We start from the raw sequence: 22064 nt of genomic DNA on the forward strand, positions 1-22064 counted from the left end.
CCCTTTTGAATTCCTGATTTTACTAATTTGGGTTTTTTTCCTCTCCTCATTTTAGTCAGGTTTGCTAGGGGTCTGTCGACCTTGTTTATTTTTTCAAAGGACCAACTTTGTGTTTCATTAATTCTTTGTATGGTTTTTTTGGTTTCTATTTCATTGATTTCAGCTCTTATTTTTATTATTTCTCTCCTTCTATTTTGGAATTTGCTTGTTCTTGTTTTTCTAGGAGTTTGAGATGTATCATTAGGTCATTGATTTGAGATCTTTCAATCTTTTTAATATATGCACTCATGGCTATAAACTTTCCTCTCAGGACTGCCTTTGCTGTGTCCTATAGGTTCCGGTAAGTTGTGTTTTCATTTTCATTGACTTCCACGAACTTTTTAATTTCCTCTTTTATTTCATCAATGACCTGTTGTTCATTAAGCAATGAGTTATTCAGTTTCCAGTCCTTTGTATGTTTTTTGTCTTTATTTTTGTTGTTGAGGTCTAGTTTTATTGTATTGTGATCAGATAGAATGCATGGTATAATTTCTATTTTCTTATATTTGCTGAGGCTTGCTTTGTGCCCTAGGATATGATCTATTTTGGAGTAGGTTCCATAGGCTGCTGAGAGAATGTATATTGTGTAGAACTTGGACGAAGTGTTCTATAGACACCCACTAGGTCCATTTGTTCTATGGTATATTTTAGATCTAAGATTTCTTTATTGATTTTTTGTTTGGATGACCTATCTATTGATGATAATGGGGTGTTAAAGTCTCCCACGACCATGGTGCTGGAGTTAATATATGCTTTTAAGTCCTTCAGGGTATGTTTGATGAAATTGGATGCATTGACATTGTGTGCATATAGGTTGATAATTGTTATTTCCTTTTGGTCTATTTCTCCTTTTATTAGTATGGAATGTTCTTCTTTATATCATTTGATCAATGTAGGTTTGAAGTCTACTTTGTCAGAAATAAGTATTGCTACTCCTGCCTGTTTTCGGGGGCCATTGGCTTGGTAAATCTTCTTCCTGCCTTTCATACTAAGCCTATGCTTGTTTCTATTGGTGAGATGGGTCTCCTGTAAGCAACTAATTGTTGTATCTTCCTTTTTAATCCAGTTTGTCCAATGGTGCCTTTTGATGGGGGAATAAAGTCCATTAATATGAAGTATTAGTACTGATAGGTATGTGGTGATTCTTGTCATTTAGTTGTCTTACTTATTTGAAGGTTTGATTGTGTGTACCTAAATCGATGTTTCGCTCTACTTTCTTGCTTTTTCTTTTCTTGTAGTTTGGTACTGCCTGCCCTTTCATGGTTATGTTGGTTTTCACTTTCTGTGTGCAGAATCCCTTGAAGAATCTTTGGTAGTGGTGGCTTTGTGGTCACATATTGTTTTAGTTTCTGCTTATCATGGAAGACTTTTATTGCTCCATCTATTTTGAATGTTAGTTTTTCTGGGTAGAATATCCTAGGGTTGAAGTTATTTTCATTCAGTGCCCTGAAGATCTCACCCCAAGGTCTTCTTGCTTTTAATGTTTCTGTTGAGAAGTCTGCTGTGAGTTTGACAGCAGACTTCTGTTATTTGTTATTTCTCTCTTACAGCCTTCAATATTCTTTCTTGAGCCTCTATACTTGTTGTTTTAATGATAATATGCTGTGGGGTAGTTCTATTTTTGTCTGGTCTGTTTGGTGTTCTGGAAGCCTCTTGCATGTGTATGGGCACAGATTTCTCTAGATTTGGGAAATTTTCTGTAATTATTTTGTTGAATATATTATGCATTCCCTTTGTTTGCACCTCTTTTCCTTCTTTGATGACCATGATTCTCAGGTTTGGTCTTTTGATGGAGTCAGTGAGTTCTTGCATTCTCCTTTCACAGGTCTTGAGTTGTTTAATTAATAGTTCTTTGGTTTTTCCTTTAATTATCATTTCATCTTCGAGTTCTGAGATTCTGTCTTCTGTTTGTTCTATTCTGCTGGATTGGCCTTCCGTTTTGTTTTGCAGTTCGGTTTAATTCTTTTTTCTGAGGTTTTCCATATCCTGAGTCACTTCCTCTTTTATATTGTCTATTTTTGTCCTGAGTTCATTTATCTCTTTATTAATCATGTTCTTTGTTTCACTTTGGTGTTTATACAGTGCTTCTATGGTTTCTTTTATTTCTTCTTGTGTTTTCTCAAATTCTCTATTTTTGTTGTCTTGGAATTTCTTGAGTGTCTCCTGTACATTTTGGTTGACCATGTCCAGTATCATCTCTATGAAATTCTCATTGATTACCTGCAGGATTTCTTCTTTCAGATTATTTTTGTGGGCTTCATTTTGTTCTTTGGCATAGTTTATCTTTGTTTTGTTGGAGTCTGGATCTGAGTATCTGTTTTCTACATTTCCCTGTACTAATTTATTGCTGAAGGGAAACTGGTTTCCCTGTTTTTTCTGTCTTCCCATCATTGCCCTTGGTATTGTTGCTGTCCCTGTACTGTGTGCAATTAAGTATTTTCTAGCTTGTAATAATAACAATGATGATATTTAGAATGGAAGGGTGAGAGGAGAGGGAAAGCAAAGAAGGTAAAGAAAAAGGGAAAAACAAACAAGTACAAAAACCAAAACAAACAAACAACAAAAAACCAGTGTCAAAGAAATAAACAGGGAGAGATAGTGTACTAATCAACAGTAAGCTAAACATGCATTAGAGAGACAGAGTTAGTATAAAAAAAATCCCCAAGTTCAAGTGCAATAAAGTTTCAGTGTTAATAATTTTGGTGTTAGTTCCTCAATCTCCAATCCTGGAGATGTTGTCTCAGAAGTAGTTATGTCATTATCTCATCAAAGGGGAAAAAAACCAAAAAAAACAAACAAACCAAAAAAGAGAACAAAGTATCCCAAGTTCAAATGCAATACAGTTTCAGTAAGTGTTTCTGCATGCAGGTGTAGTTCAGTTGTTGTCTCATCAAAAGAAGAGAAAAAGAAAAAAGAAGAAAAAGAAATGGGTCTGGAGACAGTTCTGTGAATGGCTATCTGAGGCTGCAGCTCATCTGCCCACTGCTGTCAGCCAACTGTTGCTGGAGGCTTTATTTATGCAGATCTCAGTGGTGAGCTTAACACTCACCTGGCCCTGCAGGCTTTGTTTACTCAGAGTTCTCCTGGGCTCGACCACCACTGTTACAAGTTTTCCCTTCTCCAAGCACACTGCGGGAGGTGGCGGTACACCTGCCTTCTCCAGCCTGCGTGTTTATTTACAGCTTCCTCTCCCGTGGAGCTTTCCTCACACAGCCCCTTTTACAAGCTTTCCAGCTCCAAGGTTGCTTGGCGGTGCCGCCATGCCTGCCTTCTCTGGCTGGCTTGTTTATTTACAGCTCTGTGAAGGATTGCCCCTCCCCCCTCTTCGGCACTCAGGGCGCCCTGCCTTCTTTGCTATGTGTCTTTTTTTGTTGTTGTTTATTATTCAGATTTTTTTTTCTCTTTTTTCCCTGGGTGGGGGTCAGTCTGTCCAGGGGACTATGCTGATCTGGCCCAGGGTTTTCTGTGGGAGTACCGTGTGCCGCTTAGCTTACCTGATGGTCTACATCTCTTGAGCCAGTAGGAAATGGCATTTGGTGGTGTGGGAGCCCTCCTGGTTTCTCCGCTTACTGTGGAGTGGGGATGCTATGCACAGGCTGAGGGTGTGGACGAGTCAGAGTTTTGCCTTTTCTTGTTGGTTATTCCTGTAAGGTGTATCTCCAGCATCTCTCCAAGATTTTATTTTAGGAAGCACGCTTTCTGCTTCCTCCCTCTAGTTGCCATCTTGGTGAATCCAAAATATTCTTTTTCATTTTTTTCAGCACCAGGGATTGAACTCAGGACCTCACACTTCCTAGGCAAGTGCTTTTACCACTCAATCCACTCTGCCAGTCCTTAGATTCTGTTATTATTCTATTTTATTATTAGCAATATTATTTAATATTCCTTTAAATCTCTTTGTGGCTTCATAGGTCACGCTGAAAAATATTCCATTTTATAGATACAACATAGTTTGTTTACACATTCACTTCTTTTGTTCTTGTGCTGGGGATACATTGCAACATTTATGAAAGAACTTACAATATATCAAATATAATCACCTCCATCATTCTCCTTTATCCCCTATCCCCCCATTTCTGGAGTAGTTTCAGCAAGTCTCATTTTTCCATTTACATACATGTGTATACAGTATTTGCACCATATTCACCCTCCACACCTTTACCCCACATCCTCTCCTCCTCCCACTGGTACCAACTCCCCCAGGCAGGACCTGTTCTGCCCTCCTGTTCTCTGATTTTGTAAAAGGAAAAAAAATGACTTTTTTATTTGTTTAAGACAGCTATACAGAGAGTTTCCTTGTGACATTTTCATTTATACATGTAGTATAATGTGAACTGGTTAATCTCCTCTATTTTTCTCCTTTCTATCTTAGTGTCTTTGTGGTGATTTCAACAGGTTTAAAAACTCTACATTCATTCTTGTATAGAGAGTACATCAGCCACATTGACCTCTTAACTTCATTCTTTTATCCTCCCTTTCTCTATGTGACCTCCCCTTAGTGTGACCTGTTTTTCATAATATTGCCTGTATTTGTATTAGGTCTATATTACACAAATGAAAGAAAATATGAGGTCTTTGGTCTGATCCTGGCTAACTTTACTTAAGATGTTCTCCATGTCCATCCATTTACCTGAAAACAACAAAATTTCATTCTTTTTTATGGCTGATACAATTCCATTGTATAGAAATACCACATTTTCTTAATCCAGTCATCAGTAGTGGGGGCTCTTGGCTGTCTCCATAGCTTAGTTATTGTGAATAATGCTACCGTAAACAAGGGTGTGCAGGTGCCTTTATTGTAACCTGACTTACTTTCCTTCAGGTATATCTCTAGGTGTGGGATTGCTGGATCATATGGCAGCTCTATTTTTAGGTTTTTGCGGAGCCTCCATACTGTTTTCCATAGTGGCTGTAATAATGTACATCCCACTAGCAGTGTATGAGGTTTCCTTTCCCCCACATCCTGGCCAATATTCGTTATTGTTTGTGCTCTTGATGATGTCCATTCTAACAGGAGTGAGGTGGAATCTTAATGTAGTTTTGATTTCCATTTCTTTTATGGCCAGGACTGTTGACTTTTTCTTGAATACATTCACTTCTGGAAGGATATCTTGGTTGCTTCTGCTTCTGTCTCATTGATGATTATGAATAAAAGTTGCTATAAATATTTGTATGCAAGTTTTTGTCTTGTTTGGTTCTTTGTCTTGTGGCACTGGGGTTTGAATCGAGGGCCTGCACTTGCTGGGCAAGCAGTCTACCACTTGATCCCTTTTGCTTGAACTTATTTTTCACACAGGGGCTTCTGCTTTTTCCTGGGGCTGGCCTTGTGTCATGATCCTCTTACTTCTGTCTCAGCCCAGCATATTTATAGGTATGTTCCATCACACCCAGCTTGCTTTCTATGATAGGTCTGGTTAACCCTTGCCAGGCTGGCATCCACCATGATACTTCCATCCTGTCTCCCATTAACTGAGATTATAGGTATGGAACACCCATGCAGGTTTTTATGTGGACTTGTTTTTAGCTCAATTGGGTAAGTACTTAGAACTATGATTGTTGGATCATATAATAGGGCTATCTTTAGTTTTTAGCTAGGAATTTGCCAAGCTGTGGCAATTTCATTTTGCATTCTCACAAGCAGTAATGAGAGGACTTATTGCATTGCTTCCTTGCCAACATTTGGTATTGTCAGATTTTAAGTGTATAGTGATATTTCATTTTTTTTAGTTTGAAATTTCCAAATGAATTATATAGAATTTTTTCAGTGGTAGTGTGGTGATTAATTTTATATGTCAAATTGTTCATGTAAATGCCAGTTAATTAGCATGTCACTCTGTGAATATGTACAATGACCTTGAAAGAGTATCATATTAAATTAAATAAAAAACTTTTGCTCTAAAAGACAGTTTTATTTTAAAAAAAATATACAGATAACTTTATGGTTTCAGATTTATTGCATACAGTGAAATAGTAGTATTTAGAAATGAAAGTGTTGAACTCTATTTAGATGTAGAAATATTGATATACCTCAAAATGCAATGTAAATACACAATAAAGTTGCAAAATATCAATTTCAGAAAGATACAGCTAGAAGTAATATTAAAAACCAAAAATGATAGAATAATAGAATACATAGTTTCCACATGGATACATTTACAGAAAGCATTTTTCAAAACATTTTTTTAGAGATGTCAGTTTTAAGACATGATATGTCTTTTGGAAGAGAGAGAAGGAATGGATTGGGAGAGATGGGGGATAACTTTACTGTGCCCTTTTATTTCTTTTTAAAACAAGAGCTAAAATAAACACAGAAATTTATTAACATAGACATCTGTTTAGAAAACTAGTGCTAGCAACATGTGAAAAGATGATTTTGCTAGTTGGATTATCAGATACAGCTGTTGAAAATTGAATGTTTATTTACAAAATAACTTCATGAATGCCAGGAGAGATAGGGCCTATTTGTTTATGCATGGAGATTTGGGGATTAAACAAAATGTTGTTTTAAGTGAACTTTGTTAACTTTTAAAGGTTTTATTAATTATTAAATTATACAAAGTTATGGGATACTGTATAATAATTTGGTACATCCATACAGTGTTTAACGCTCAAACCAGGGTAGTTAACATTTCCAGCTCTTTAAACATTTAAAAAACTTTGGTTAACATATAATAATTATATATATTTATTGGATATGACATGATATTTCAGTACATGTGTAGAATATTACTGATAGAGCCAGGTTGATTAACATTTCCATGTATTTATCATTACTTTGCTTTTGGAGTCTTTGAGTTCCTCTCTTCAGTTACTCATAAAATAGATGATATATTATTGTGAAGTACAGTCATTCCTCTATGCTATAGCACAATAGAACTCATTACTTCTGTCTGTGTTTTGGTCCCTGTTATCCATCCTCCCTCTAATCCCCTTTGCCTCCCTCTTCCCAGCCTCTAATAATCACTATTAAATGTTCTGATCAACTTGTTTTAACATCCATATATGAGGGGGAACATGTTCTTTCTATTTCTGACCTATTTCACTTTCTTCAAGTTATTTCTTTAGCATATTTTATTAGTATGTAAAAAAATTATGTAGACTATCTCATTGAAAGGGAAAAGTATTAAGTTAAAGAATTTGTCAACTGTCCTTTGGTAGTACATTTCTTACAATTATTGTTAGTTTTATTTCTTAGCTTTAAAGTTAAAAAAGAAATTTCACCTTGATATCATCATTATATGTTTCATATGTGTATTGAAATTTCATAATTCACCCCATATACATGCACAATTACTATGTAATAAGTACAAACAAAAATTAAATAAATGTACTCCTATGCATAGAGGTTTTTTGCAGGGTGTATTTTCCTTGGTTGAAATCTAACTAAAGAAAAATAAAAAATTTCTAAAGAATAAAGCTCATGTTGAAAAAAGAAGTTATGAGTTCAGCAAAAGGTAGAAGAAGGGATTTTATTTTTACATTTTTATTGTTTGTTTCTTTTCTTGATGGCTGTGGTCAAGGTAATACTATTGTCTGTGAAGGTCTTAAAAAAAAACTTTAAAAGCAAGTCCTGTTGAAATAAATTTTCTACGAAGTATAGTTTCCATAGCAACTGTAACTGTCTTTTATTTTCACATGTACCATTTAGAATTAGTTGACAATAATAATTATAGACCACTTAAGATAAAACATTTGCTGTACAGCAAAGACATGTATAAAGACAGGGTTTCAGAAATATTGTCCCAGTTTAGAGAAATTGAAAATACTATTTAAGGAAGATTTAATTTTCTTAGGTAGATAGTTGAAGTTCTGTCTACAGACCCATTGGGAATAGTGAGATGATATATATATATATATATATATATATATATATATATATATATATGAATATTTTACCTCTCATACTTTCAAAATCACATTTATTGCAACAAAATTTTTATTTATTTTTTTCATGTTTGTGTATATGCCTCTGCCTGGCATGTTAAATCTTCTTGAATTCAGTTATTATTTCTTTGGTTATAATGTGGGGATTGTTCAACAGAATAATTTAGAAAACACATATGCTATCATTAGTTCATTTTATTTACCAGGTCTCTTAAACTATAGCTTCTTTACAGAAGGTGAAATAAGGTTTCATATAATTGGGAAAATTGTCACCAAATTGTAGAATATGAAAAAGAAATTGAAAAGTTAATTTATTTTCCTCAGTACTTCAGATTTAGTCCCACTGTGTTATTAAAAACTAAATATACTTACCTAACTCAATGGCCTTATAGAAGTTGATATGTAAACATGAAAGTAGTTTTCAGTCATTAGAATGTTAATAGTGTTCATTAAAATGGTGTCATACTGGGTGTGATGATACCAGTTCAGAAAAGAAGAAAATGGAATTTAAATAATCTTGAAATTTCCTCCTGAAATACCATTTTTATTCATGCTGCTTCTTTGTTCAAGAATAAAAGTAAATAGCATGGCAATGACAGCTCTATGCAGCATAATTAATTATGGTGTGCTTCAGTACATGAAAATGATGAAAAGTGTTTTCTAGGATGTAAAATTATTCTCTGACACAGGCAAACTAACATTTTCTTTCTAACTCTTTTAGGATGCTGAGTTATAGTAGGGGAAAGAATAGGCTTTGACATGGGGTTCTGTGAATAGTGAGGGAGAGTGACACTGACTAAAATTTGTTGTCCAGAGACCAACTACAGCAATGGCATTTCCAGTTCATCCCTCCTACCTCTTTGTCCAAGGTTGCCCTCAGAAAGAGAGGTACTGAATCTGCATGGAAAAGCCAAACTATGTCCGTCTAAAAACTGACTGTGATGCCATGAAAATGCACTGTTCAGATATCCTCCTGAAGGAAGTATTTTCACCTGAAAGCCTGAGTTATAGCTTCTCTAGACTATCTCTGTAGTTCCATTTCTAGGACTCATGGTACTCCTAAATGAGCTACTTTTAGTCACAGTTTCTCCATCAATCTGGCTGAAATATCTTAGAATTGGGCCTCAAATGAGACTCCTTATACACAATTTTCCTACTTTCTTCACAGATGTCAGTTCTGCATCCTGATCTGAAGATTCTCCCCTCCTTCTTTAGATTCTGTCTTATCATTCACAGGCCCTTTTCACATCAAATATCTTGTGCATAATCAATATTGTAATAATCATCTGTCTTGGCCTGCTTCTCAGAGGAATTAGATTTAGAGCTTTGGGGAAGTGTCAACAACTTGAGGCTGGATGTTCTAATTGTGAAATATTTATTTGACATCTGTTGAATACATTTAAGAGGTGGAGGAGAAGTCTAGTCTGAACATAGTTGACCAAGTATCCACCATTTTTAAGTTGTGAAACAAGATAATTTTGTCAAGGAAGTGGTGTTAATAGAGAGTGGAAGACAACTGAGAATTAAACCCTGATGGATCATCTCAATGTGAAATATGATTGAGCCATGAGTTAAACCCTTGTTCCTTCCTATTATTGCTTATACTCTCTCTTCAACAAAATTAGAGATAAGGGCAAAATAGTTTCTGCCAGGTATTGAGGGGATGTGGGGGAGGGGGGGAGAGGGAAGGGGAGGAGTGGGTGGTAAGGGAGGGGGTGGGAGCAGTGGGGAGAAATGACCCAAACATTGTATGCACATATGAATAATAAAAAAATAAACAAACAAAAAAAGAAATACCATTCTGGGGGGCGGGGGGAAGGGGGGAGTAATGACCCAATCATTGTATGCACATATGAATAAAGAAAAAAAAAAAAGAAATACCAAAAAAAAAAAGGGTGTGAGTAGGAGGCTATGAAAGGTTGGAATTCAAGTAAAGAAAGTGTTTCAAGGAAGGGTCTGTAATTAAGCCTATAAAATGCCATTTATGAAACAAGCAATATGAATTGTGGGAATTGATTATTGAATTTAGCAATGATGGGGTCATTGCTGACTGTTAGAACAACAGTTTTATAACAGATGTAAAGGTGGGAGACTTTCTTGAGTAGATTTTCAAGAAAGAAAAAGAAAAAAAGAGAGTAAAAATAGAAATGGAGAGATGGATGTAGAAAATATTTTGCCATTAAGGAGAACAGAGAATTAAGTGCTTTTTAGAGATTGAAGTAGTCTCAAGGAGTTTATTTGCCTATTTTTTCCTTTGTTGTTTTTAAGAAGGGAAAAATTAAATTATGTTTGTATGCTGATAGGAATGTCCAGTGGATGGGGAAAGAAGTGATAGTATGGTAGGGAGAGGGGAAAGACACTTAATGTTCTGGACTTGGAGAGAATAGTCTGATGGACAGTTCAACACTTGTATCCGGGGAGAAAGGCAGAGAGAAGAGGCACAGATGGAGGTAGGTGGATAAACGTGGGTGCCGGTTCTTGTACAGTGTATCTGCTATGATTCATAGAATGTCTCTTCTTCTGAGCGAAAGAGGAATCAATTTTCTGTTAGAAGTTTCCATTTATTTTGAGAATGAATGGACTCAGGAATTGCATTTTGATTGCCTTGCAGCATTAAGAACAAGAAGAGGGGGAAAATAGACAAGAAAGAGTAATAGAAGGGGTGAATATGATCCAAGTACATTATATGCATGTATGGAAATATCACAATGAAACCCCTAACTGAATAAAGAACCCACATGGAGTTGTAGACATGAGAATAAAGTGACAGCTGTCAGAATGCATTGTTTTTTCTGTAGCCATGATCTGCTCTACAAATCAAGTAGGACTTGGATTGGATTTAATTAGAGTTGAGGTAATTCCAAATGAATACCAATGGATATTTTGGGGGTTGGGTAGTAAGAAATAATTGTACCATGAGGGAAGTGAAGACACAAGAATGGTCAGTATTGATGTATTCACATTACTGCTAAAGATATACCATGTAAACAGTTGCCTATGGGGTTTAGGAGTAAGGCTCTCCCCATGTGATACATTTTTTTTTTTCCCTATCAGTTGGGTACAGAGAGGTTTGGGGTGATGGTGCTTTATGAAGGAAAATCACCAAGGGAAGCATTGGAACACATCACTTGACAAATCATTCAATTTTCAATTCTTGGGCTGAATTTAAGGGATTGATAAGACAGAGATATTAATGGCTAAGTTTTCAAAAGAGTAGGATTTTCATGTTAACAAAATGTATCAGTGGAAATATTTATCAAAATAGTAATCTTGCCCAATGGTAATGTTTTGGTTAGGTAACTTGGGTCAGCATATGTATTTTCTGCAAGAGGTAGTCAAAAGATTTTAATGAGAGTAAGAATTCTATGTACACAAGTATTTAAATGGAAAAATGAGACCTGTTGAAACTATTCCAGAATGGGGGAGGGGAATAAAAGAGAATGATTGAGGGGGTGAATTCAACTATGATATGCTTGATATATTATAAAAACTTAATTAAATGTCTCAATGTACACCCAAACAATAGTAAAAAAAATATATATTCTACATTGAAACACAGAAGAGATTTCTACTTCAGTGAACTCTCTTGTGTATTATACATTATACCGAACACTATAGCTCATTAAATGATAAATTCAACAATTGCTTTTATATATGCATATGTATATGTGTATACATACACATATATTATGAGAAAAACAATAAAACATGGATATGATTTCACTCCTGCTAGAGATTAAATTGCTCTTTTAGGTACTCAAATATTGCCTCTGTGCATTTGAATGTTTTTAATTAGTATTCTCTAAATATATTAAAGAAATACAACAATTCCATTATTTTATTTCTAAACAAATTAAATGTAGCTTTATGATGATGATTCTCAGATTTTTGAAGAATTGCAAATATTTTTAAAATGATAGGATATTACATTAACAGACTTCCCACCTTGATTTATTTTTAGTTAAATTAAATTAAATATGTACATTGAATAAGAGCACTAATATGTTATAGACAGCAAATTTAACTAAGCAATGATATTTTTAAACTTTTTTGAAATACCTACATTTCATAAAATTTATATAGCTAACACAGCATATTTGTATAGAACAAGTTTAGGTCCTTCTGTGTAAGTGGAAATATATGTGTATACAGTGACAAGTTTTCATTTTTATTTATGTATTTATAATTTTGTTTGTTTTTGAGAGTCTTGCTAAATATCCCAGGATAGCCTGGAATTTGCTGTGCAGCTCACACTGGCCTTTAACTTGTGTTTCCCCTACATCAGCTTCCCAAGTGCCAAGATTATAGACGCAAACCACTACACTCAGCTAAGTTTTAATTTTAAATGTTCAACTATTAATTCCTAAAGACTATTATTTTTCTTGTTCAACAAAGGCTATAAGTTGTCACTACAACTATTTTTCAGAGCACCATTCCACCTCTAAGAAGAGACTGCTGTTTTTCATAAGGGATGGTAAACCTCTCCTTCCCTAAGAAGTTGGCTTGGTGCCTATGAAACGAGTTCCTGTACATCGTTGCATGGGGAGAAAATAATCTGTAGTATGACTTCTAGGAGTATCAGTTTCAAAGTCAGGCAGATTCATGTTAGGACCTAACTCTGCCACCTATAGACTGTGTGAATTTAGGCAGGTTTACATGTTCTAATATCTCAGTTTTGTCACCTATTTCCCCTTACATCCTTGAATAGAATGTTAAATCAAGAGAAGAAGACTTGGTCTTGTTTAGTGAAGAACCTTTAGTGTACAACACTCAGAAAGATGCTTAATAAGTAACTGTGGAATTAATAAATATGTAAAACATATATTTAGAAGAGTATAAGAACATGTAATTGGGATATTTTAAGGATAAAATGACTTAGTGCATGATGAATACAGAGCATAGTCCTGGGTCAGAGTAATCATTCTTATTGGGGAAAGTTCTAGAGAAGCCAAAGTAAGTTTATATTCTGTGCCCAACCTCTATTTCTCTTTCAGACTATGGATGGATTTATATTAGGACAAGGGGCCCTGGGCTATGCTCCAGCACCCATGTGTATGTGTAAGAGGAAAAATGTTTATTAGTATTCATATTTCCTAAATATCTTATAATGTTTAGGAGAAGTGTAGACAAGTCAAATGGATTAAAGTGATTTAGTATATAATTTAAAACTCATGTCATCAATGAAAATATTTTCAAAGCTTAAGCATGCATACCAGAAAACAGGAGATAGTACATATGATATTTCAGAGCTTTTATGATTTTTACATATACAAAATTTGAATGCATTTTACAATATATGCCATGTTACAACTGAGTGGCATGTCTTTCTTTCTTTGTCATTCATAATACTACAATGTCCTAAATACAGTTGTTGAAATATGTCACAGCCATATGTTAAAGCAATGTTTTTTAATGTTTATCACCATCCACTCCCAGTAAAGAACCTTCTGTAATTGTACATACTTTTTGCAAATAAATTGAAGGTGAATTTAAAACCACAAATTGTATCTCCCACTACTCATAGTACTTCCTTGTCCTCTGCCTTTTACTCAAAGTATCTCCATAATACTCTGGCATAGACATGCTTAAGTTTACACTGATACATATGCCAGTGGCTAATGTTCTTGGCAAATTTTTTTCCTAATTTTACTCCCCATGAAATTTTAATATGACAAATATTCTGTATATATGTTTATGTATTGCATGTGGATCTGTGTTTTACACATAAAAAGATTTTGCCCTCAAACCCATTTTATTCTCTTTAGGGGCTTTATTGCTTACATCAAGAATACACAGCACATATGGGAGATACGGGAGTAGGTAGAAAACCCAAAACATGAAAGCGTTTGGTGTCCCCACTCCAGAGGAGCTAATACAGAAACCTTAAAGCGACAGAGGTCAACATAAGAAGGGAATCAGGAACCAGACTAAAGACCAGTTAGAGATGAATCAACTTGGATTATAACACATTTGTACATGAAAGCAATGCTAGGAATCTTCCTGTTTAGCTATCCTTAACTCAACTAGCAAAAATGCTTTACCTTCCTTATTATGCTTATGTCTTCTTTTCCACAAAATTAGAGATAAGGGCAGAACAGGTTCTGCCTGGAAGCGAGGGGAGTGGGGAGAGGGTAGGGGAGGGGAGCAGGAGGGGAGAAATGACCCAATGTATGCACATGTGAATAAATGAAAAAATTGAAAAAAGAATACAGGTATTAAAGTAATCCATTCCTTGTTATTATTACTTTTGAAAAATCTCATATACTAGAATATTTGGAATCATCAGCTGGTTCTTCACTTTAGAGATTTTGGCTTTAATTATATAACAGAATGTCTAGGAATTTTATTGTTATCGTGAGTGTCAAAATGCTGTCAAAATGTCTGCAAAGTCTGAACATTTGCTATTTATCCCAACAGTCAGAAAGCTGTCCATAACACTTTTTTGTTAACAAATAAAAGATCGCCAAGTTCATCTAATGATGTCATCCAACATATTCTCATTTTACGAAAATCATTTCAGTGTGTAAATTTAGGATGTTCACTACACTTCACATTTACATATTCATGACTTTAAGGACATAAATAATGTATCCATAATGAGACATTTTGAAAACCAACTGATTTCAATGAAGAACTAAGAAATATGCTGCTTTAGACTTCACACTCAGTTGGGAGAATGAAAATGTGCAGCTCCTGAAGCCTGTGAAGAATTTATCTTCTGCAGTCTAAGCAGTCTGGGGGTTCCAACTTGCAACAGTAATGAGCTCAGTCCATTTGTGACTAGTGGATTGCACCAAACAGAATATAGGGACACAATCTATGACCACTAAATCAGATTGTTCCCTTGTAAAGCTAATTGTTATACTCAACACCTTTAACTGATGGAGAAAGGAGTAATTAGCAAATATCTTTAAATAGTGAAGATGTTCAATGTATTCTTAAATGTTCACTTATCTTTTCTCTGGGCTATGCAATGTAACTCCTGTGTTTAAAAAATTAATGGCGTAAAAACCTTCTAAAATTAGTGATACAAAAAACGTTTAGCTTTGATGTATGCATTGCAATGATATTATTTCACATCTGACGATTCAAATAGCTGTTCATTGTCTCAACTGTATTTGGTTGTGTTGATTGGCTATTTCTGAGACTTAAATGTGTAAAAACAACATGTAGTTTCTATGGAAGATGGGAAATACTCTAGTAGATTAATACGTCAGCAAAAATTAAGATGAGTGGTGGTTAAGAAACTTCTCACCAGAATACAGACATCCATACATAGCAAGGCTTTATCAGTCACTTAATTATACATAGCTTTTGGAAGTAAATTAAAGGTGAACTTAAAACCAGAAATCATCTCCCCCACTGCTCCTAGTGCTTGCTCGTTCTCTGCCTTTTAATCGAAGCATCTCCATAATACTCCGGGCGTAGACATCTCTCAAGTTAACGCTGATGTATGAATCAGTGGCTATATTCTTGGTAAGCTTCTTCAGAGCTTCACGCTGTCTAACAGCTGCTTCCTTGAGTTTCAAGGTGAAATAGCAAGCAGAGAAGCGATCATTAATAATAGCAATAGGCAAGGCTAGGACAAGGATTCCTGATAATATGCACATAAAGGCCACTATTTTGCCTGTGGTGGTGTCCGGTCTAATGTCCCCATATCCCACAGTAGTCATGGATGTTGTGGCCCACCACCATGCACAAGGGACACTTGTGAAGGTTGTGTCAGGAATGCTTTGCTCTGCAAAATATTCTACAGTTGAAAATATAGAAATTCCCACAGATAGGAATAGGAGCAGTAGGCCGACTTCTTCATAGCACTGGGTGATTGTCATCCCAAGTGAGCGCAATCCTGCAAGAGAACAGCTGCTGTCAATCACTGGCATCTCTCTTATCATCTCCCCTCCTTCTCTCCATCCCCTCTCCTTCCTTTCTATCCATCCACAAGCATTCAGTGAACTTCCAATATGTCCCCAGCCCTAGGCAATGTTCTGGGATACGAAGATAATCAAATCATAATCCTGGTCTTTAGAAATCTTATAATTTAGTGGATAGGGGCAGGTCTATAAGGATAGAGAGAAATATAATTTTATTCATTCATGTAATTATTTAGTTCCTACTGTTTGTATTTAAAAAAAACATGAGAAATGAGACAAAGCATAGATGGGAGAGTGTATGATAGGATTTTTTCACTTTGTACAATGAAAGAATTTTGCAGTATTGCATGTAGGGGGCTCACCTGGTCAAACCTGTGATTCAGTACATCACTTCAACAGTGCTTTCTAACACCAGTTTTAAGTTTTCTTCTTATACTTTTTTTATGTATGCCTTTCTTACCCTCCTGATAAAGTTTAACATAATCAGATGCCTCATTGCCTGAAAGTCAGAGGAAGAGTGTATACCACGGAAATGATTAAAGCAGCAGGAGCAAGTTAGGCCTTGGTGACAAAACTGACATCATATGTATTTTCAGGTGATGTTCTTAGCAGTGATAAGGAGAAGGTCCCGAAACTCCCAGGACAATCATTGAAATCCTGGTCCTTAACAATAGAGTTATAGGGAATTATCTCCCTTGAGCACATAATAGTTTTACTTTTTTGTAAGAATATAGAGCTGTACACAAAATTTTCCTCCATTGCAAAAAGGCACAGGAATAGAGCTACTAGCAAATGTGCCCACTGTGAGGCATTGGTAGTTTTCCCATTGCTAGGTCTGATGATTTATCCAACCTATGGGAGACAGACTCAAGGGATCCAATCCCACTAGTGATTAAACTAAGTCCTAAGGAGAGTAGGAAGAGTTCATTATAAATCAGGATTTGAACTAACCTAAGATATCCTTAATGTGGGAGAAATGCTTCTAAAATTTGTCAACATTGGGAAGTCACGTCAGCATAACATCACCATAATATCACCTCAGAAGTCCAAACAATACCTCTTAGGATTATTTTCTTATTCACTCACTAGAAATTATTTGAAATGCATTATGATAGTATCCATGCTCTCATTATTTCGAATTTTGCTATTCAAATTTTGAGATATTGTTGTATCATTAGTTGCCTATTTTAAAGAACAACGAACATTAATTTTGAAGTTTAGCTTCAAAAGACTATCTTACAGAATACCTTAATAATACCTCTTTCAGAAAACTGTCCTTGATGTATCTATAGGGAATAGCATCTTGGAAATAAATAGACAATATATGATGAGAAGTACAAGTACTTTTCTAGGAAAACTATATTCATTTAAAGATGAAATGTGCTCAACAATTCTGTAAAGAAACAAAGGTTGCTGAATGCCTAGCATGTTACATCATTAACAAAGATGATCCTAAAAAAAATAAATGACAGACACATAGGTGTACCATTTTACAAAGGGGTAACTTAAGTAGCATAAAGCTACAAGGCCAGGAGTTAAACCTAGACTGTCTGGCCTCTTAATCATTCTTCTATAATACCTCTCAATTTTTGTTCAGAATTTAATACATGGGGACATATGTTCACTATGTCTGCATTTTCTAAATGTTAGGTCTGAGGTAAAATTATCAAATATTCATGTAATTGTGATCTATTTTTAATAAAGTAATGGTTTATTAATGCTTTATACTTGTTTTAGAAATGAGAAAATTTTTGAAGGTGACATTGTGAAAATTACTATTATTTTCCTTTTCTTTTCTTCTGAGAAAAAATGTAGTCCTTACCTGGTCTTTTAAAATTGAATACTGTGATGACTTTACAACTACTCAAAGAAAGCATCCCATTATATAAATTAGAAACAAAGAATGGTACTTATAAAAATCCCTGGCATGTGATGCTAGCTAGGTAAATACAAGATCAAAATTGTATTAGAATAAGTCCCGATTACCACAGAGATAGAAAAAACACATTAGAGGTTAATTTCTCCCTACATTGATAGGGAGAGATACCTTCACCTCTTCAGGTGGCCAATTAAGGACATCTCTAGGGAAAGGAGGTGGAAATAGGAATCTCTAAACAACTGATTTGTATCAGTATATATTTGTGTTAATATGTATTGTATTAATATGGAATCCTACTCCAGTGTTCTCAAAGTCAAGAATCACATATAAAAATTAAATGCAAGATTATTAAAATGGATGGTCTGAATCTAACTCACATACTAAAATCTAACCCTTTGAGGGTTGGGACACTGAATCTGCATTTTAACAAGCCTGTCTGGGGATTCTCATCTTCATTAAGGTCTGACATGAGATAACTCATATATTACTGCAGAATATTCAACAGTTTCAGGACCAGCCACTGAGAACCACTGCACTCCAAGAAGCAAGAACTATCATTAATTAATCTGTGTGAGTCCTATTGATACTGAGTATAATTTTCATTCACAAATGTGTGTGTGTGTGTGTGTGTGTGTGTGTGCTGTAGTGTTGTGTGAAGATTCTTCTATGGAATGTTCATTTGATTTTCAATGTATCTAGAGCATACACACACAGAAAATAACATAAGAAATTCCTGTTCTTTTCTCCCCCCTTCCATCTCTCTTGTACATACCAGCTTAGGAACAACAATATTCTCAAAAACTAGATAAGGTATTTAATTTGTGTCTTCTCTTTCTTCCAAAGACAATATTTCCATTGCATCTTCAAAACTGATAGGAAGACCATCAGAATTTGGTCATTTCTCTTCCTGTATGACCAGGGATAGCTCTGGAAGGCTGACTTTTTCTTTGGCTAAGGAATATGGATATATATACATATATATATATATGCATATATACACACACATAATATTCATATACATACACATATGTCAAGCATTTCTTAGATATAGAAGACAAACCAGCTTGAGTCCCTATATATCATATAATTTGTGCATGTATTTTTATGAATGATTTTTCCTTTTTTTATCTAGAACCTTCTAGAGACATAGTGTCTTTAATTTTTGTGCATCTTTTGGGTACTAGGTTCCACGAAATTTGTTGAATTTAACAAGTGGTCAAATTGCTCCTCAATGCTTTATGGAGAGAAAGTGTGTGAGAACATCATCCTCTCCTCTATACCTGTGATGACACCTTCAAAGTCTTGCTTTCCAGTACCTCTTTAGAGGTCAAGATTAAGGAAAGCATGGAAACTAGCAATTGTTAATATCGGTTTAGCCATTTCCTTGTGTCGCGTTCAAGTCACAAACGCTCAGAAACAAAGGCAAAGGAGAAGACATCAATGAGATTTGAATACCTGTGGAATGCCTGCCCAGCTTTAGCATGCGCAGAGCCCTGAGCAGCCGCAAAACCTGGACAAGGCGGCCCACGTTCTCCAGCTCCTGCGTGGTGTGGCTGCCGCTCAGACTCTCTACCAGAAGAGTGATGTAGAAGGGCAAGATGGCAAGAAGGTCTATGATATTGGGTACCTTTCTCAGGAAGCGGCACCTGTCCCGCACACACAGGAAGCGCAGGACAAACTCCCCAGTGAACCAGCTAATACACACATACTCCAGGATTTCCAACAGCTGCAGGTTCAGCCAGCTTAACTCAGCTGACATCAGAGCCATGTTGACTATGGACACTGCCACAAAGATGATGGAGATGACCCCAAAGATCCGGGCAGCCGTGGAAGACCCAGGTTTCTCCAGGATATTCCAGAGCTTCTGGCGGACAGTGGGACAAGGTCCTTGTGAGAAGTCCTGTTCACTCTCGTGTTGACTTTCCTGGTCGTCTGTGTCCTTCTTAAAGTCAAGAGTCTCACTCAGTTCCTTTCTTCTAAAGTATCTTTTAGAGAAGACAACTTGTTGATTAGTCTAACTTCTTAAAAATACAGAAGTAGGAGAAAGTTAAACTTGACAGGGAGATCACAATTTTTATTTCAGTAAAATGCAGAAAATGTGTATTCTTATTTTACCCAGGTTCTTTCCTTACCCACAGTATTCAGAATTTCTCACTTAAGATCATGATTTCAAAAATGACACTTTCTTAGTAGAAGTTTGTGCAAAAGGATTTGTACATAACAATTTTGGATTAATGCATTTTATTACCCTTTTTCTGCCATGTTTTGGAAAAACATGGGATGTTTTTTGTATGTAAAGGAAACGTATTCATGAAGAAATGGTAATAATGGCAAAAAACCAGGAAAGACACCATCAAAACTCCCCAACCATTTTGTCAAGGGACCAGTTTCCCTTCTGTATTTAAGCACTTGTCCATGTAAGATTTTTAGAGTGTCTGGGGTTAATAAATAATACTTCACACCAAAGCTTTCATTGTTATGCATCTTTTTTGAAGCATAGCTTTTCTGTTTCATTTGTTTAACCACTAAATATTTCTTGTAAGTCTAATCTCCCTGGAGTTTTACATGAAATCAGCTTAACTCACTGGAATAAAGGGACAAGAAGGTTCAAAAGTTATTTAAAAGTTGGCTTTACACTTCCTAGTCCCACATCCCCACCTTACCTTCTTGCCCAGGAATGGCCACACCTATTCATAGGCCTGGGTTCCACAAAGCTTATGTAAAGCCTCACATCTTTACCTCCCCGCCCAACCACCGCGCCTCCCAAGTACCTGTCCCTGCAGCAGGAGTCAATGCTGAGTTCGTCAATGCCCCAGTACTGGATCTCCTGAAGGAAGGAGAGCGCGCACAGCTGCTCCATGACGTGCAGGCGTCCGGTGCGGTAGTAGTGCAGGACATAGCGGAAAGCCTGCGAGCTGCGGTCGAAGAAGTACTCATTGTCCACGGGGTTAGCATCGTCGCAGAGCTCCAGGGGGCTGGGAGCGGCAGCCAGGGCTCCCAAGCGGCGGTAAGAGGCTACCACTACGGCCAGCTTGCCCAGGCGCGTGTGCGGGAAGCAGGACAGCGCCTGCTGCGAGAGCACAAAGCGGCTGCCGCCCACGTTGACCGTGAAGCAGTCCCCGAGCGCTAAGGGCTCCTCTTCACCCTCGCTGCAGAAGACGCTGGACTCCAGCGAGCTCAGGGAGCCGCTGTCCAGCGGCGAGCCCAGTGGCACCCGGCCCCGGGGAGGCAGCTCCATTCTGGCCGCCTCTGCCTGAGGGCGCCACAAAGTTGGGAACGCGCTGAAAACCTCAGTCCCTGGAGGGCGGTGGCACGGCCCCTGGTGGCGACCGGGATTTCCCAGGTTCCCGAGGGAGATGCCTCCCACTCGCGCGCCCCTACTCTCTCCACCCCCTTCCCGTCGCTAGGGAGCTGCGAGTGCGCGGCAGCAGCGCACGAGTGGTGGAGCCGCGAGGAGGCTGCGGGGACAGGAGAGGTCGCGCCAAGGGAAATGGTCTTGTGCAGTCCAAGCCCAGGACAGACCCAGGACGCACTGCCAGTCTCCGTAGCCCTTCCTAATCTACGCAACCCCGCCCTCAATTTTGTAATGGAGATTCCCAGCGCGAGGTGTACGCATTCAGTGCCTGGCTGCTTGGTGGGTGGAGGGGTTGGGGAAGGGAAGGAAAAGGGAAATCTAGAGTGGAGGAGAAACAGAAGATGACTTAGCTGGATGCAAGCAAGGGGGATGGTGAGACTCCTGTGGGGAGGAGACCAAACAAAAGTTCAGAAAGCAGAGGAGGTGGTAAATGGGTCAGTCCTTTCTAACTTGAGGGCTTAAATTCATCATTCTTTTGTTGTAACTGCTTCATAAAGGTGTTCCTTGGGGCTGGGAGCACGAAGGAAGGGTGCCTGGCGACTTGGCCTCACAGTTTTCTCCCAATGCATTCTCACCATTTTCTTCTCCCTCCTCCGTTAGGCTTTGATCTCCGCCTAATTGAGAAATAGGGCTAATTAATAGCTTTTAGTTGAAGTCCCACTGAGTCGCTAAGAACTAGAGGTCATCATTACTAGTTCCCACCCCCTTGATGTTGAGACACTCTGTACCCTCCTAAATTCCCCGGAGAGCAGGTGCTGCGGATGCGTTTTCCAGCTCAGAACGTAGCTCTCATTTTAGGAGAAGAGAAAGGCAAAAAGACATGGAATAGAACAGGCGTGGGCTGAGGCAGGAGTTAGCGACCTCTCGGTAAAGGGTGCACGTGCCCAGGTAAGACTAGAAATGCATTTGGAACTGCGGAGGGGCCAACCTGTTGGACACCGGACGTGTGGGGTGGAGTGGGAGGGAAGGGTTTGTAACTCACCTGCAGCTTCTGGAACACCTGGGCTGGAGCAGCTGATAATGTAGCTTATCT

The 22064-nt window shown here is 37.2% G+C and overlaps 1 protein-coding gene and 1 long non-coding RNA gene across 4 annotated transcripts in view; one reads left to right on the top strand and one right to left on the bottom strand.

The window, feature by feature from the left end:
• Nucleotides 1–22064, top strand: part of LOC141421718 (uncharacterized) — a 109044-nt gene that overhangs the window by 3311 nt on the left and 83669 nt on the right. For 2 of the 3 annotated variants that reach the window (XR_012446389.1, XR_012446388.1), the window contains exon 1: nt 21641–21919. The exons of the other annotated variant lie outside the window; for it this stretch is intronic. This is a non-coding gene — a long non-coding RNA (uncharacterized lncRNA). Of the gene's footprint in view, nt 1–21640; nt 21920–22064 lie in introns of those variants that run through there. 3 annotated transcript variants of the gene reach the window in all.
• On the bottom strand, nt 13160–20915 carry Kcnv1 (potassium voltage-gated channel modifier subfamily V member 1). Its single transcript, XM_020183901.2, has 3 exons — nt 20448–20915; nt 19132–19661; nt 13160–15772 (listed from the first exon to the last, which is right to left on the bottom strand). Exons 1-3 carry the CDS (start codon nt 20912–20914, stop codon nt 15261–15263), a joined length of 1509 nt encoding a protein of 502 aa, XP_020039490.1. The 5' UTR covers nt 20915; the 3' UTR covers nt 13160–15260.

Source organism: Castor canadensis, chromosome 3 (assembly GCF_047511655.1).
Source record: "Castor canadensis chromosome 3, mCasCan1.hap1v2, whole genome shotgun sequence".
Classification (NCBI taxonomy): domain Eukaryota; kingdom Metazoa; phylum Chordata; class Mammalia; order Rodentia; family Castoridae; genus Castor; species Castor canadensis.